We start from the raw sequence: 15904 nt of genomic DNA, 5'->3' as shown, positions 1-15904 counted from the left end.
CCCCTCCCCATACGCCCTTGCAGCTGCACACAGCCAGAGCAGTGCTGTTGTGGCACTTCAAAGGGGCCCGGAGCACCAGCCACAGCAGCCAAAATAGTGCTCCAGGCTCCTTTGAAATGCCAGGCCCCAGGGCAACTAGTCCCCTTTGCCCCCACCCCCATCAGTGGACCTGCTCACACACAAGCTTTAGCGGGAGCTGGGATGGCCTAGAGCTGAAAGCTGTAGACCGGGCAGCCATTCATAGCTTTCAGCATAACAGTAGTACATAACAGTCGGCTCAGCCCAGACAGCCGGCCCTCCAGCCTTTAGCCGCAAAGCTGCTGCTGTTTTGTTTTCCCTTCTCGTTAAATGCGCTCACTCAGGGGCTATTGACCCTTCCTGCACAAACTGTTTTTACTTGAGAAAGCAGAGTTAAAAGCACAGTGCAGAAGCTCAACGACTGCAATTTGTGGTACTGTGCTTTCATATGAAAAGAAAACCCAGCGCCTTGCAGTGGGCTGGATGAGAGGTTATGTTCCGCACACCTCAGTTATTCTTATTAAAATTTTTATCTTTTTCAGTTACAAAGAAATGAAAACTGGTAAGGACACAGGGAAAAAAAATCCACTGGAAGCACTAGCAGTGGTTTATGTATGCTATGAACAGTCAGTCTTAATTCACTGGTTTATTGTGCACTGCAAACATTTGTTCCCAACACAGGCTGTTAGGTCGTGTTCCCTTAAATGACTGAGTCCCAGTTTTGCCCTGACTGGACTCACTGGCAAAATTTTCTTTGGTGTTAATGATAACAAGATCAAGCTTCAGACAGAGCAATCAACATGGTCTATTGCAATTGAAAAAAAAAGAAAAACAACTAGTTATCGAGGGGAAAAAATGTGTTAACTGAATTAGCAAATGTAACAAGCTTTCCAAAAAGCTGCTCATTAAAACATATCTTGCTGAATGCTGATGACTGCTTGACTCATCAAGGAAGGATAGATGGCAACGCCTGACTGTGCCATCACACATTAAGCTTCTTTGTGGGTAACATGTCTGTGGTTGTTTTCGGTGAATCTCTGGGTGAACATTCATGTGTAATTGTTTGTATTGTTTGCCTACACATGCCTATTAAGCCTTGTTGTGATTCACTGATTTAACACAGAGAAACAATCCGCAACCTTCTCTGTTCATGTCGCCCTTTGTCAGAAAGAGGCAGATAGGACTACTGCCATGTTCTCCTGTTTTTAAAAAAGGCAGTGAGCGGCTAATAAGCATGCACAGCAATATGACTGCAGTTGCATGGCAACGAAAACAGACAGCAGAGCTTGAGTGCACTGCAAAGGAACATGAGAATGTGAGCACTAAATTCAGGTGCAGGGAGAGGATGCCCTGCTAGATTAATATGCCTGCTTCATTAGGATCTTTGAGAACCAGGTGCATGTGGGAATGGAGTTTCAATGTTAGTCCTAATTATTTAGGCTGGACTGTACGTTTTTAGTACATGAACAGTCCACCCCCCTTTGAAAATAATGGGCTATATGCAGGTGGTTGCTTTTTTTTTAAAAAAAGTGTGTAGTTTCACTATAGCTGTCACAGACACTAGTGCCATCTTGTGGCTGACCAGGGCAAGACTCGGATATGGCTGCTACAGGGAAAGGCTGGAACATAAAGAATTGTGAATGCACCATCCGAGATGTCACTGAAGGTTCATTCTCTATGTTCCAGATGAGCTGCGTATCGCTGTGCTGCATGCATTGACCGGGTGGGGAGGACAATCTGCTGCATGCATTAGAAAGCCGTAGCCCACTCACCCAGATGTATGAGCGTCACTACATGGCCTGGACTCAGTTGGAAGGAGCAGTCGATGGCCTTTGTGCCTTACCACTTCCTCCTTGAGGACTCGCTCCCCAGGGGCAAGTGGGACCTGCTACCTTGGAATACCCTTGCACACCGTCACTCAAGGGTGGGGGGACCTTCTGGGTAGGTCCTTTCTCCCAGGAGCCACTTGAAAACAGCAGGACTAATTTATATTGCAGAACTCTTATTTAGGGGCAGTGAGACACATGATGGAAAATCCCCACTTGAGACTCAGCACAGAGGACATTTTCACTCGTAAGGGGGCCCTGACATGCTGTTCTGGTTGTATAGTAACTGTACAGCTGGCAGTGAGAGAGGTGTGTGTGTGTGTGCGCACGCGCGGTGGGGCAGGGGAGGATTCCCTCAGCATGAGTACAGTATAGATTGCTGTCAGTCATCCTACACAGCCCCCTGCCCCATCCCTCAGCTATGCTAGGGGTCAGGGACAGTTGTGGAGAGATCAGGCGAATAATGCAGAGTTCTGAAGTGATTCTGGCGCTGCTCTAATGTACTAGGGCTTGTTTCTATCCTTGGAGCAGCCCAGAGTCCAGGTACGAAAGTGAAGGAAAACCTTTTAGAGGCCCAAAATCAGAGTCTGTAGAGCTGTAAGTTAGGGGGAAAAAAACCCCCAAAAGCTACCCTCCCCCTTGCCTTTTACTTGAGAATTGGGCTCATTTGGTACAGAAGAGAATAACCCAAGAGAGCTCCTGATGTCATAAGGTGCTTCTGTAAGAGCTAGGTAGTTCATCTATAGATTTCCAAACTCTTTATCAAGATCAGTTGGCTGGACTTATCATCCCCATTTTAGATACAGAGCAAGAGGCACAGAGAGGGGAAAGGATGTGCCTTGGGTCATCCAACAGGCCAATGACTCAGGTAGGAATACAGAGTCCCATAGAGTTTACGGCAGTGGCTACATGACAGGTTAAGTTGACATATGTTACTCAGAGGTGTGAATCAGCCATGGCAGAGCAACGTACTTGTGTGGACTAAGCTCCAGGCTATGTTGGCGTAAGAACTTCTCCTACCCAAATGGTTTACTGTCTCATGGGACACTGGACAGCTCTCACCCATCAGCTTGGAGCAGCTACGCTGGAGCTCTCATAGCAGAGCCCAACCCTTTTGAAAGCAGGGGATAGCACATCCTTGTTGGCACAGCAGCAGGAGAGGAGGTTGAATCCACACCTGGCCCTGTGAGAGATCAGGTTAGGGAACTTGTGTCTTTGCAAGTCAATTTTGGGGGGTGACATCAGGCAAGGCACTGTGGCTATGGCGACACTAGCAAGTTTTGCCAACAAAACCCGTTTTGTTGACAAAAAACGGTGGAATGTCCACACACAAAATGTGTTTTGTTGGCACTTCCGCCAACAACCTTCTGCCTCTCCCAGATGAGGAAGAGTGCCTTTTGTTGACAGGTCCTGTTGACAAAAAAGTTGTGTGGAAGCTCTAGGTGGCCATCTCTCAACAGACAGGGTGCCCAGGACAATGGGCAGCCCTGTCTGCTGTGCTTCTGGGTGCCCGTTTTGTCAAGAGAGCAGCCAGGCAGTCCAGCTGCCTTGTTGACAGAGCAGAGCACTCTCCTGATTGGCTTTTGTGTGTGGCTGCACTCTACTGTCAAAAATTGTGTTGGGAAATCTCTTCCGACAGTGACTTCTGTTGGCAGATTGCCATAGTGTAACCATAGCCTATGGCAGCAAAGTCACATAGGATGAGGAGAAATTTCTTAAGAGGCACAGCCCAGAATTTGCAGTGGAGGGAGGCTACGGTGGCCTCAGACCAACAGCTCCTTCACATGCCCTATGACGGAGTCTAGGAAGGACAGATTGTGTCTGTCTCTGTTTCTGCATGGGGACTTTTTGAGACCCTAAGCACCATTCTGGGGCTGTTACCAGTGTACTGGGGTCAAAGAAGGGGTGAGAATCTCACCCATGGTAAAGGAAGCCACTCTGAGGTGCTGCGTGTGGATATTAGTTACTGCATTTGGTGCTCAAATGCTGAAGCAAAGGGGATCTTGGATATATTTGAGAGTGATAAAGTGAAAAAGATCGCTTCTTCTACAATCTTTTTTTACGTTCTTTTTTATTTTGTAAAGTTTAAGATCTTCTAACAAGTATTAAAAAATGCAACATAACAACAGTGTGCTTATAGTACAGTTATATGAAGGCAGCTACTAAGAATGTTGCTAGATACAAGGAAAAGGAGGAAGTGATGTCTAAGAGTTACAAGCAGCAATAAAGTTAATAGCTATATAAAACTAGCAGTGCAATGATACAATCAGGAAGCAGCTTTACATTAAAAATACAGCTCTCTTAAATACAGAAATAGCACCTTTATAAAAGAAATTGAGAAATGTAAACCTGGTAGATAGATTCAAGTATATAAATTATACACACTCCCCCCGAACATGTGTATCAGAACATAAAGGTTTCACAAATTCTGCACATCGTGTATGTGCACTTTCCTCAGTGCAAATCAAATCCTGCTTTTCCTTAGCAGTTTTGCTGATTTGTTTGACTGAACGCAATGATAGAAGTGTAGATTGCCCTTGCCTCAACTACCAGAAATACCTCTAATCTAGTGCAGCAGGCTAACTGCTGCAAAGTCTTCTGCAGGTAACAGTGTGATGAGTTATTTTACACCCCACAGTCGTCCCATTCGTGCTTCTGTTTATCTCGGTGAGAGTTTTGCCCCTCACATAAAGGGGGACAACATCCAATCCCGTGGCAACCCTGGCACTTTCTCTCGGTGACAAAAGCAGAGCAGGCTTGATTCTGCTCTCACCATAATTGGTCTCGTGTCACTGACTTCAGTAGAGTTATGCCCGATTCACACTAGTGACAATGAGATCAGAATCAGTCCCAGTGTATCAATGAAAAGTCAACATGTGGAAGTAGTTGTTGGAAACTGAAGATTTTCTGTCCCTGTATTTTCAAGTATAGTTAGGTCAGTCATGAAACAGAACAGTCTTACGGACAAAATGAGATGGACTTTACAGATGATGATGTAACCGTGGAGTAAACGGGCTTAATATTGTAAATCAAATCCTTTCCCTGCCTCCCTGCTGTCATTTCACTATCACACTGCTCACAGATAAAGAAGAAAACAATTGTAGTTCAGAGGCATCACTAGTCACACAAATGGGAATGACACTGGTCTGTTTCAAGCCTGAACAGGTACTGCCTTGTGCTAGCTGAAGAAGAGTCACAGCATCAGTAGCTACAATTTATGCTTGGCAATATTAAATGTTAGCTAGAGACTTCACCTTGGAAAAGCAATTTGTAATTGGGTGTATAAGAAAAAATGATTCAAAATACAATCATATAAACTTGCAAAACTGTAGTGTAAAAATATAAAACTTTTAAATTCAAACAGTGGCAAGGGGTTCCCTTTCCCACACCTGAAATATTTTTATTTTACTGTCAAGTTGTTATTTTAAAAGAGGGATTAAAATACTCCCTCCTTCATAAGGCTGTTATTGGTCTACTTCTAACATAAGGCCACCATACTCCCACTTCCAGCTCCACTGAAACTCATTCTTAAATTCCATATTGTAAGGATACATTTCTTTATATCCCCATGCCCCCATCAAAATCCTTCTCTCCCAAGGCTAGCAAAGTAGCACATTAGACTGTCTGCTCTCAAGAGAGCAATATTAATAAGCACATAGTCTCACTACATGAAAGAAGAGCTGGTATTGCTACCCACAGAGATAATAAAAAACTCAAAGTAACATGATAATAATATTAAAAAAAGAAAAAAAATACAATTGCAGAGTAGGTTTGTGAAAACATCTCAAATCAGTAATAACCATTACATTATTTGCTAAGGTATTAATTGTGCTCAAGCACCATCTATCCACTGTTTGAGGACTCGGAATGCTAAGTGTGACATATTTCTTTCTTTATTCCTGATGATAAAGTAGGAATAAAGATAATTACCACCCCCTCTTCCCAAATTGATGACTTCGGTTCACCGATACCCTCTTCATACAAATTTAGCCACACAGGTGCCTAAATAAAAACCTTCAATTTCTGTGTATATTCAAATACACAATTTAAGGGCAACTGTCCTTGTTCCTTATCTCCAGCTATATTAAAACTTAGTTGAATAAATACAAATTTCTAATGACAGTTACCAAAATCCCCTACTGTCATTGGGGAATAGTCAGGCATATAAGTATTCCCTTTGGAAATCAGATCTAATCCTGTGACCAACTGCTCAGTGTTATTTGGTTTTAGACAGAGATTCTAAATAGTATATTTCAATTGGAGATTAAATTCTAGCACATACATTTTGAAGGTTCACTAAGCCCTACTAAATTTGTCAGACTATGTTATTTCAGAACCAGCTTCTGGACTATTTGTTAATTAACTTGTACGTTTTGCCCAGTAAAAGACACAAAACAAGGACTAATACAGTTCTTTAAAACAACAACTACCACCAAAAAGGTAAGATTCACAGTTATTTTGGTCTTAATATTTTTCATATGTATACATTCATCCATACTGTAAGGTTATTAGGCTTTTGTAAAACAAGTGCAGGGCAAACTGTACAACCACCAATCAGTATTCAAGTAGTCATACCCTGAGAAAATCTGTAACTGTGAGGCTGCAAACATTTTGCACTAAATCCTATTCCAACGAACAAAATAAATAACAAGAAGCTGCATTGCTGAGGCAGAACTGGACAGATTAAAAACCAGGCAGCAGTTGCTTTACAACTACAGGAGGTTCTCTTTTCTTTTTTTTTTATTAACCACAGATTTACTCAGGGTAAGCAGAGGACATGTAAAAAACACTCACCCTAGATAAGTGCTAGACAGCTTACTTTAAAAAATAAGAACAAGAAAAACCCCAAAGAAGATCCAGTAAGTCTGTTTGCATTTCCTCACAACAATATGGTATTTTTCAAATTAATACCAAAAATGCAGTTTGATGCTTATATTTCTGCACTGTGCACAAAGTTTGAATCCTAACTAGTATTAAATGAACAATTAATGAAGATATTTCAGTGATAGCGATGATTAATGAAGGAGAAAGTTAAAGAACTAGCGGGCAAATACACTGCAGGGAAATGTGCCAATAGGGATGACATTTTAACATGCTCCTCTTGTTCTGCAATACCTGTTTCTTTGTAATAATTTTGAAGTCATATTACCATATAACCACACCTTTTCAATAACCTGGTCTAGTCACTGCCACTACTTGAAATTTCTAGTCTTCTCTGAACAGAACTGGCATTTCTGATCTGGTTGCCTTCATTTTTTTTGGCTGCAACAGGATTTCCAAGGCTGCCGGGAGTTTTGAAAAATGTCTCATGATGTGCAGGACGAATGCTCTTCGGAGTAAGTGGGGTTGATGAAGCCTAGTTATAAGAATGAAACAAAGCAACTTATTATTCATAAGTGGAAAAACACAGACAAAAAACCCACACACATTTATTAGACATAGACATATGCATAAAGTTTTCGAACCAAGGGTCTAAAATTAGGCTCCTAAATCCATATTTACAAAAGTAGAAGATATTAGACAAATTCAGTTTTAAGTGTCTGCCCTACCTCACTGCCAAGTGCCCTATGTGGATTCTAGGTACCTACTGTTAAACATCTGGATTGAAAAGTTTAGCAAGAGCTTAATAATACAATGACTTTCCTTGAATATACCCCCTATCACTCTTTTCAGTGGCTCTATTGTGGTTGATTTTTGAATTTTCTATTACGGCATTTTCATAAATTTGCAAACATCTAAAATACAACGTATTGTTAATTTCTCAGTCATTACTAGTAGTGAAATAATTTTAAAAGAGTAAGGTTAAAACAAAAACAAGCAAGCGTAGTGGATAAGAGAAGCAGGCAGTGATGTACTACTGGTTGAACCTCTGTAGTCCGGCACATTTGGGACCCCATTTGTGCCAAAGGAAAGAATTTGCCACACTGACGCTCAATGTTGTCTAGCAGCATTACCAACACTTCCACTGCTTACTGGGCTTTTAGGAGACACTGAGGGTGGATTACAGCTAAATGAAGCACAGAACACCAAGATCCAGGACTGGTGCTATAAAAAACTTTATGGGACCACAGCAAACATGGTCACATCCATGATAAGTGGACATCCGGCTAAGTAAAATCATGCCTGACTGGAGATGTTGCCAGACAAGAGACTGCTGGACTACAGAGGTTTAACCTGTATAATAATGTCATGTGATGTCATTTGTGGTACTAAACACAGCTGATTTCCTCCATATTCTGACTTGGTATTAGTGATCTCTTTACCCAAGGAAAACCACATGCTGTATTATTTTTTAGCAATTAAGATCCTGTTCTTTATGGACTGTATATAATATTTTTGCTCAGCACTCCAATCGAATGTTACCACTAGGCGGCTATATTATTTAGTTGTTAAAGTTAAAAAAACAGCTGGGAGTGCAACCTGTAGGATTTATTTTTCATACTACTTTTCACAAAGGTTTCTTAGTCTGAGGTAAAAATTGAGAATCCTCCTCTGCTGTGCTGTACTGTGTAAAATAAATAAGACAATGCAGTGCAGCTTTTCAGTCATAGTGCTTATCCATAAGTTGTAGGAAAATTGCCAGTTGCAATTTTATTGCAGAAAACACATCTTTCAGCACATACTGCAATTCTGTATAGTTGCCACAAATCTGAATGACTGAGATTAATGTGACCTTGTGAGCTAGATGTCATGGTAGAGAGGTGACCAGGCCAAATTTGAACGTATGGTGTTGTAATCTGGTACACGGGGTTGAAACACCACTCAAATTTTATCCTTCTTCACTATCATACTTACATTTGAGAGCCAGTCAGGACACATCTCTCTTCTTTTCTGCTTTGTAATGTAGGTGGCATGCCTCTAACCACAACTTTAACAAACTGTGGCTGCAACTTTTGAATCAAACTCTTCCCATCCTCCCCAAAACATCCCAAAAACTTCCTTACAGCCCTACCAATCAGAGAATCGGAGCATGGGGAAAAAAGTACAGATTGATTTCTGAGAAAGAGTAAAAAATTTTTCTACTTCAGTATAGGGTGCTACCAAACTTGCAATACAAGTTTAATATTACACTTTAACCTGTCACGGTTTTTTGTTTTTCTAAGTATGTAACTGCAATGGTAGCCACTGTATCAGATTTTACCTCCTCTCCAGACAGATGCCCCCGCCCCCGCCCCCCCCGGCCAATTCACTTTCATTCTGTCTCAGCAACCTGGCACCAAGAAAAGGGTTGGCAAATTATGGCACAATGCTGGGCCAGAGGCATCCTCACCTTTTCATCTGGTCCTCAAGCTCCTGCCAGGGAGTGGAGTCAGGGGCTTTTCCACCCCTGCCCTGAGTCTGCAGTTCCAGTATTTTCTGGAAGCAGAGCCACACTACACAGGTGCAAGTTCCCCACATACTGTTTGTGGGATTGGAACCCAGTTCTCTCACTCAGTAGTATACCCTGTCCCCTTCTGCTCCCCTGTAGCTCCATCCTTGAGAGCCATAACCAGGTGTGGCCCTCCACCCAAAGGGTGTGCCCACCCCTATCCCAAGGATCACACTTTTATACAGCCTCCCCATAATTAATTCCTCACCTGCTGGAGTTTCAGAAGGGTGCCTGGATGCCCCATACAAACTGGAGACTCCAGTTTAACCATGCTGCAAGATCTTCCAAGCATAGGGCTCAGATGTAGAGCAGAAGACGGCTGCTGTGGATCCACGGATGGCATTTTGGAGGTCTCTGGAGTAACCATTGCTGTTGTGCCAATAAAAACGGGCGTTGTTGATGTGAGGCTGGGCAAACTGAAATTTGTGGGTGCAGTATTTGGAAGAGAGCCAGCAGCAGCAGAAAGTGGGTTGGTGAGGGTTGGAGAACAGATGAGAGGAAAGGGTGCCAAGGCTGTTGATGGCACTAGCACACAGGGAACACTAAGAGATGGTAACTGGCTTGCAGACAGACCAACAGCACCAGGGATTTGGTTTGCAGAAAGCAGGATGTTGAAACCACTTAATCCTAAACCAAAAAGACAGCAAATTAAGAAATTAATGCATTTTGCAAATTGAAACTTTAGCCATATACAGTTATTCAGTAAAAGGGAGAAGCAGAGATACAGTGAAGTTGTCTAGGAAACAGCAAGACATGAAGGTAACAAACTACATGTCAGAGATCTGTTCACTCTCTCTACATTTGTTATAACCTCCACCCTATATACCAGTGGTTTTCAAATGGTGTGCCTTGAACTGCCCAAGTGTGCTTTGCACTCTTGTCAATTTCCCTTTGCTGTGGCTCTTTGCAGAGCCAAGGGGGGTGGGGGAGGAAGGGGGAGGGGAAGAGGGAAACTGACAACCCCCCCTGCCAGCTGGAGCTCAAGCAGCAAGACTGCCTGAGTCCCAACTGGCATGGAGTTCCTGAGAGGAAAAGCTGACCCCATGGGATCCCATTTATGCCAAGAGGCAACTGAAATGCTGCTTCCTGGCCTGCATGAGTTGGCGGGGAGCCTGTCCCCACTCTCTGCTGTGCCAGGGAGGAAGAGGGTGGGCAGATGAGAGCTTGCTGGAACTAGGACGTGGTTTAAATGCCACCTCTTGGTTCCAGCAGACTGGTGGGGAGGGGAGCCTGCTTTCAGTGGTTACTCATTTACTCAACATCCCCAGCATGGCACTGAGCAAATTTTGAAAGTGTGTCTGTGTCACTGTAATAAGATGGTGTTTTCTGTGGGGAATTTGAAGCATTAATGCATTTGATCCTTGTTTAGCTTGTTGTACGCTCTACGTCACAATCCTCTTTAGTAAGATGGTAACCATAGTAAATGTAAGTACAGTAGACTCCTGAGTTACGCGAGGTTTGCACTCCTGGGCAACCTTGCATAACTTGACTTTCATGCAAGTTGTGTGTGCGTATGTGTGGCAAGGTGTAACTGGGAACCAGGAGGCAGCACTTATTGGGGGTTTACTGTAAATGTGATGTTTATGAACAATTGATTAAGCTGAAAAGAGTGGCTGTGCCATGCAACTGTTCATCTCATTGAAGTGTGCCATGTTACTGAAGAGGTTGGGAACCACTGCTATATACATAGCTTGGTATTCACTGCCCTGCTAACAGAAATAATTTATTGACCTCTTAAAAAAAAAAAGAGAAAAACCAACAACCATAAAAAACCCCTTCTATACAACTTTCAAGTACGGCTGCAAATTAATCACAAGTGATTCATTCAAACAAACAAATTGATTGAAAAATTGCCATTTTAATTGCATTGTTAAAATAATAAAATACCAATTAAATATTTTGGATGTTATTCTAAATTTTCAAATACATTTATTTCAATTACACCACAGAATACAAAGTGTATAGTGCTCACTTTAGTATTTTTCCATATATTTCATACAAGTGCAACAGTGCTACTTTTTGTAAGAGTGCAACTTACAAATGTACACTTTTGTTACATAACTGCACTCAAAAATAAAACAAATGTAAAACTTTAGAGCCCGCAAGTCCACCAAGTCCAAGTCTTATCTCTCGTTCAGCCAGTTGCTAAAACAAACAAGTACAAGCAGTTCCCAAAGACTTCAGTGGGATTTGCGGGTAAATGTGTTTTCTGAAATTCTGATTGCTTTTGTTTAGGTGCCCAAATCTGAATTTAAGAACCTCTCTTAGGATGCCTAAATGTTCAAATCTAGACCTCCTTGTTTAGTCCTAACATATTGCTGCATATCTATGAAGTCCTTACCTGCAGCTGGCTGCATGTAGAGATACTGTGGAAAGAAGGGCTGTTTGGTATTTTCTTGAGAGATGTGCTCTTTTGCCTGGGCAGGATCGTCAAGGTCTTTATTCCATGATTGCTTTACATGCTCCCGAGACTCTGAAGCTTTACATGTAACCTCTTCTACAGCCTCTCCAGCAGCAGCAGCAGCCGCCGCAGCAGCTCCTAAGTCAAGATGAAAAGCTCCAAGATGCACATTAGAGGCACCGCTGCTTCCCAAGGGATATGCTCCATCAGGTGGCTCAAAAGGCTTCTGAGCAAAAACAGAATTAGGAAGCAAAAATCCAAATTAAAATAGCACATGACCTCCCATCACTCACACGCCTTCCTTGACTGAAGGGTATTTAATCCATCCTCTCCCTACCCACTCTTCCTGCAGAGAGCCAGCACAGGGCCTAGGAAGTACTTACATCTTAGTTTGAGGGTTAGAGCAGCAGTCATGCAGTGCACAGGCCATGTACATAGGGATTAATTTCACCTTAAAATACTTAAGCATCTTAAATAGATGCTCTTGCAGGAATAGCCCTGGAGAAGGCTTTTTTCATTTTGAAAGTAAACCTTGACAAGGATTGAAGACCCCCTGTAGATGCCCCACACAATCCACATGCAAACACTGATGTGGGGCTAGGACATGCCCCTGACTTCAGCACCTGGTGCAGATGCTGTATGTGAACCTCCTCCCTTTGCAGGAAGTGGCTCATTGGCCATCAAAGTTCCATCCTCTCTCCACCCACTCATCCTGCTGAGAGCAGAAGTTTGACTGGGAAGATAAGGAGGGAGGTGAGACAGGAAAGAGGGGAACATGCACATCACCTCCCACGTGGCGCCGTAAAATGACCTATGCTCCCAGGATGAACTCTACTGAGGCAAGAGGAGCAGCCCCAGCGACAGGGATACATGGAGAAGAAACCTCATTGATTTCTTCCCCTCTTGCAGGTTTCTCTGTGGTAGGGCCATGGCTCTGTGGAACAGGTAACCTATGTCTCACTAGGAGGCCATCAGTCATTTTTCACCAGAGACACAGCACTATATCCCAGGAACACCAGTCCTGGAACCTTTCCCTGCAACAAAGCCCACTGCCAGCTTTGTCCACATATCTTCTCTGGAAATACCATCACTGGACCTAACCAGGTTACTCACAGAATCACGGGCTCTCTCTCTCATGCTCCTCTACTAACGTCATATACGCCATCATGTGCCAACAATGCCCAGATGCTTTGTATATTGGACAGACTTCTAACTCCCTTAGACAAAGGGTCAATGGGCACAAAACAGACATCAAAACACTCCAGATCCACAAACCAGTTAGTCAACATTTTAACGGAATGGGGCATTCTGTCAATGACCTCAAGGTATGTGTGTTACTGAAGAGACATTATTGCACCGTTTTAGAGAGAGAAGTGGATGAGCTGACTTTTATATTCAAATTTGGCACATTAACACATGGTTTAAATCGTGATGGGAACTTTCTAAGTCACTATAGGGGCTCGTCTGCATACTTGGCTCAATGTAATTCTTGATCTTCCCCCCCACTCTCTGATTTGCTCACCTTGATTATCTTTTTCTGATTTGTCCTCCTTGCTTACTGTTTTTGGTTCTCTGTGCCTTAAATATTGAGTCTGTTCTGGTCTGGCTATGGTCTGAAGAAGTGGGTCTGTCCCACGAAAGCTCACCTAATAAACCATTTTGCTAGTCTTTAGGGTGCTACTTGACTGCTTTTTGTTTTGATAGTGTATAGACTAGCACAGCTTCCTCTCTGTTACTATCTTTCAATTAAATGCTTCACCAAATGTATTTCTCTCCCTGATTATACTTGTGCAGGGAGGTGGCATTTCCCTCTCAAAATAGGTATCTGTAGTGAACATTCACCTGCAGAAGAGATTATTTCAAGTATCATAAGCAGGTTTCCTCTGATCTCAGCCTTCGTAACAAAGCTGGGTGTTAATTAAATGCACTTTCCTACCTTGGGTAGCACCAGTGAGAGGGGGACATCACTCTGTTCCGTGGTCTTCCTTTTAGCACCTGGCTCTGTGCAGGCTGAAGGCATGGGGGGAGACGCACACATCTGGGAATTACGCTTGTGACAGTTAACTGCAAATACAGACTCTTGTGGCTTCAGGGGTGAGGCTTGCCCTTCAGGGCTTCTGTTGTCCTTTTCTCCTGCAATAGGAAGGGTCTCTCTCTCGAGAGGTTCCCGAGGGCTGCCACACAGCATGAAGAGGGATGCAGAGGGGAAGCAAACAAAAGGCTGATTCGGGAGTAGAGCAGGTTTCCCATTTTCTATTTTGGAGGCTGCCAAAGTGGGAGTCTGCAAAACTTGGCCATTCATACCATTTGGCAGAGAGAGGTGTGACATGTCTGAGTGAGCAACAGGAAATCCTGGGTGATGTAAAGGGTTAAGGCAATAATCAGAGTCCCCTGGATCCGGAAGGACAGAGAAAGGAGAGATTATGGCTGGATTCCTCGATGAATGTGAGATTGTTTCAGTGGCACAAGTTTTACTCCTAAAAGATGTAAGGAAAAGTGTGTAGTTCAGAATGACATACCCATAAATCATCTTTAAAACAGTGAGGTTCTTTGGGGCTAAGTGTGGAAACTACCTGACAGAGTGAAGTAATTATCAAACACTTTACAATCACTTACTTGTCATGTCAACCACAGAGAAGCTGACTCAGATTCTTTTGCTGTGTTACCATTCAGTTCTTTAAGTGCTAACAGGGATATATGACATGTATCTACAAATTAAAGACTCCATTTCATGTATGTTATCAAAGGGTGTTTGGATTTGGCAGTGGAGTAAACCAGCTCCATAGCATGCTTGCTTTCTGTCTACAGAAGCATCTCTGTGGGCTCTAAGCTTTTCCCTTTTAGATGTGGAGGACGTGGTTGCTCTCATTAGCATAGTCTGGCTCCAAATTAGTGAGCTAAGGCAATATTAACTTGCAAGTAGGGTTGTTCAAAACCCTAAGAGATTGTTCTTTTTTTTTTGTTAGAAATATTTTGTTTCATTTTAACAGGAAGAATCCCACTATCACTTAGCTGTTAAAAACATTGCCTTTTTTCCACTGGAAAAGTGAAATGAAAAAGGGGGAAAACGAAGGATGATTTCTTCACTAGTGGAAAATGGAAATTGTTTTTTCCTTGAAAAATTTTAAGTCAACAATCTTAGTTTTGTTATTATCGAAACAGCATTTTTGATTGAAAAATTCTACATGCACAGATTGCACTTCCTCTTCTCCACAAAACTTTTCTATTCAGCAGTCAGTGCATGTGTGCATGCACTATTTTTAAGAATCCTACTGGCATAGGGCTGGGAACCAGTACAGAGGCATCAGGGCCCCAAGTCACAGTAGGAGCTGGGTGCCTAAATACCTTTGTGACTTTGGCCTGCGGGCTGATGACCCAGACCTCCTTGTAGCTCATCTTAGACTGGTGAAGGGAACTGAATCTCAGAACCCTCACAAAAAAAAAGAATAAATATTCATTCAGTTTTCTTGGTTCATTGAAATAGGCTTATGGTTAAGGCCATGATTTAATGACCTGTCCATGGCTATTACCATAAATACCCCTAACTAAATTTTGGATGGTGGAAAATGGTCAACAGAGAGAGGTGTCCTATGGGCCACTGGCATGGGCCCAGCCCTGCAGCTACCTGGGGCTGCCAAGTAGTGGCTACTCCCTCCCTGGGCCAGCTGCTCAAGGGGGTGAGGCTAGTCAGCTGCACCAGTTCACTGGGGCCATCCCAGGACTGCTGCTGGGGAGTTGCTGAGCAGAGACTCCAGCCACCCACAACACTGTGACTCCATTAGTCCCCACAGCCAGGCTGTCTGGGGGCACCCACGCAGTGGCTGATGCAGATGGCTGCAGAGACATCTAAGCAGCTGGGGCTGAGCTGCTTCAGCAGTGAACAGTGTGGTTGGCTGCGAGGCTGGCCCTGGAGACAGACACCCTGGGCTTATGCAGAAGTCATGGAGATCACTGAAATTCACAGCATCTGTGACTTCCTCAACCTCCACGACAGACATGGGCTCTCAGCTTCCAAAAAATATATTTCATTAAATTTTCAAAGGACTGCAGGGGATTTAGATGTATCTAGCCCATTAACTGTATAGAAAGATGTGCTTGAATCCCCTAGAATTCTTTGAAAAATCTCAATAGCTGTTTTATTTCTCTTTTAAAACATGATGCATATTAGTGTGACTCTTTTACACGCACATGGGAGAACAAAAGTCACCCAGTCAGCCAATTTCTGTCCTCCATGGGAAGTCACTAGAAACTGTGCCTCTACATCCCAAGGACAGAATTTGTCCTTAAATT

The 15904-nt window shown here is 43.1% G+C and overlaps 1 protein-coding gene across 1 annotated transcript in view; it reads right to left on the bottom strand.

The window, feature by feature from the left end:
- Positions 1–7023: 7023 nt before the first annotated feature.
- Positions 7024–15904, bottom strand: part of E2F7 (E2F transcription factor 7) — a 30017-nt gene continuing 21136 nt past the window's right edge. The window contains exons 10-13 of the mRNA XM_074984016.1: positions 13551–14091; positions 11555–11840; positions 9422–9840; positions 7024–7200 (exon numbers count right to left, since the gene is read on the bottom strand). Coding sequence (XP_074840117.1) covers positions 7024–7200; positions 9422–9840; positions 11555–11840; positions 13551–14091 — 1423 coding nt within the window. The remainder of the gene's footprint in view (positions 7201–9421; positions 9841–11554; positions 11841–13550; positions 14092–15904) is intronic.

Source organism: Carettochelys insculpta, chromosome 1 (assembly GCF_033958435.1).
Source record: "Carettochelys insculpta isolate YL-2023 chromosome 1, ASM3395843v1, whole genome shotgun sequence".
Taxonomy (NCBI): Eukaryota; Metazoa; Chordata; order Testudines; family Carettochelyidae; genus Carettochelys; species Carettochelys insculpta.
The sequence above is the reverse complement of the archived record's forward strand: the minus strand, read 5'-3'. Positions and strand labels throughout refer to the sequence as shown.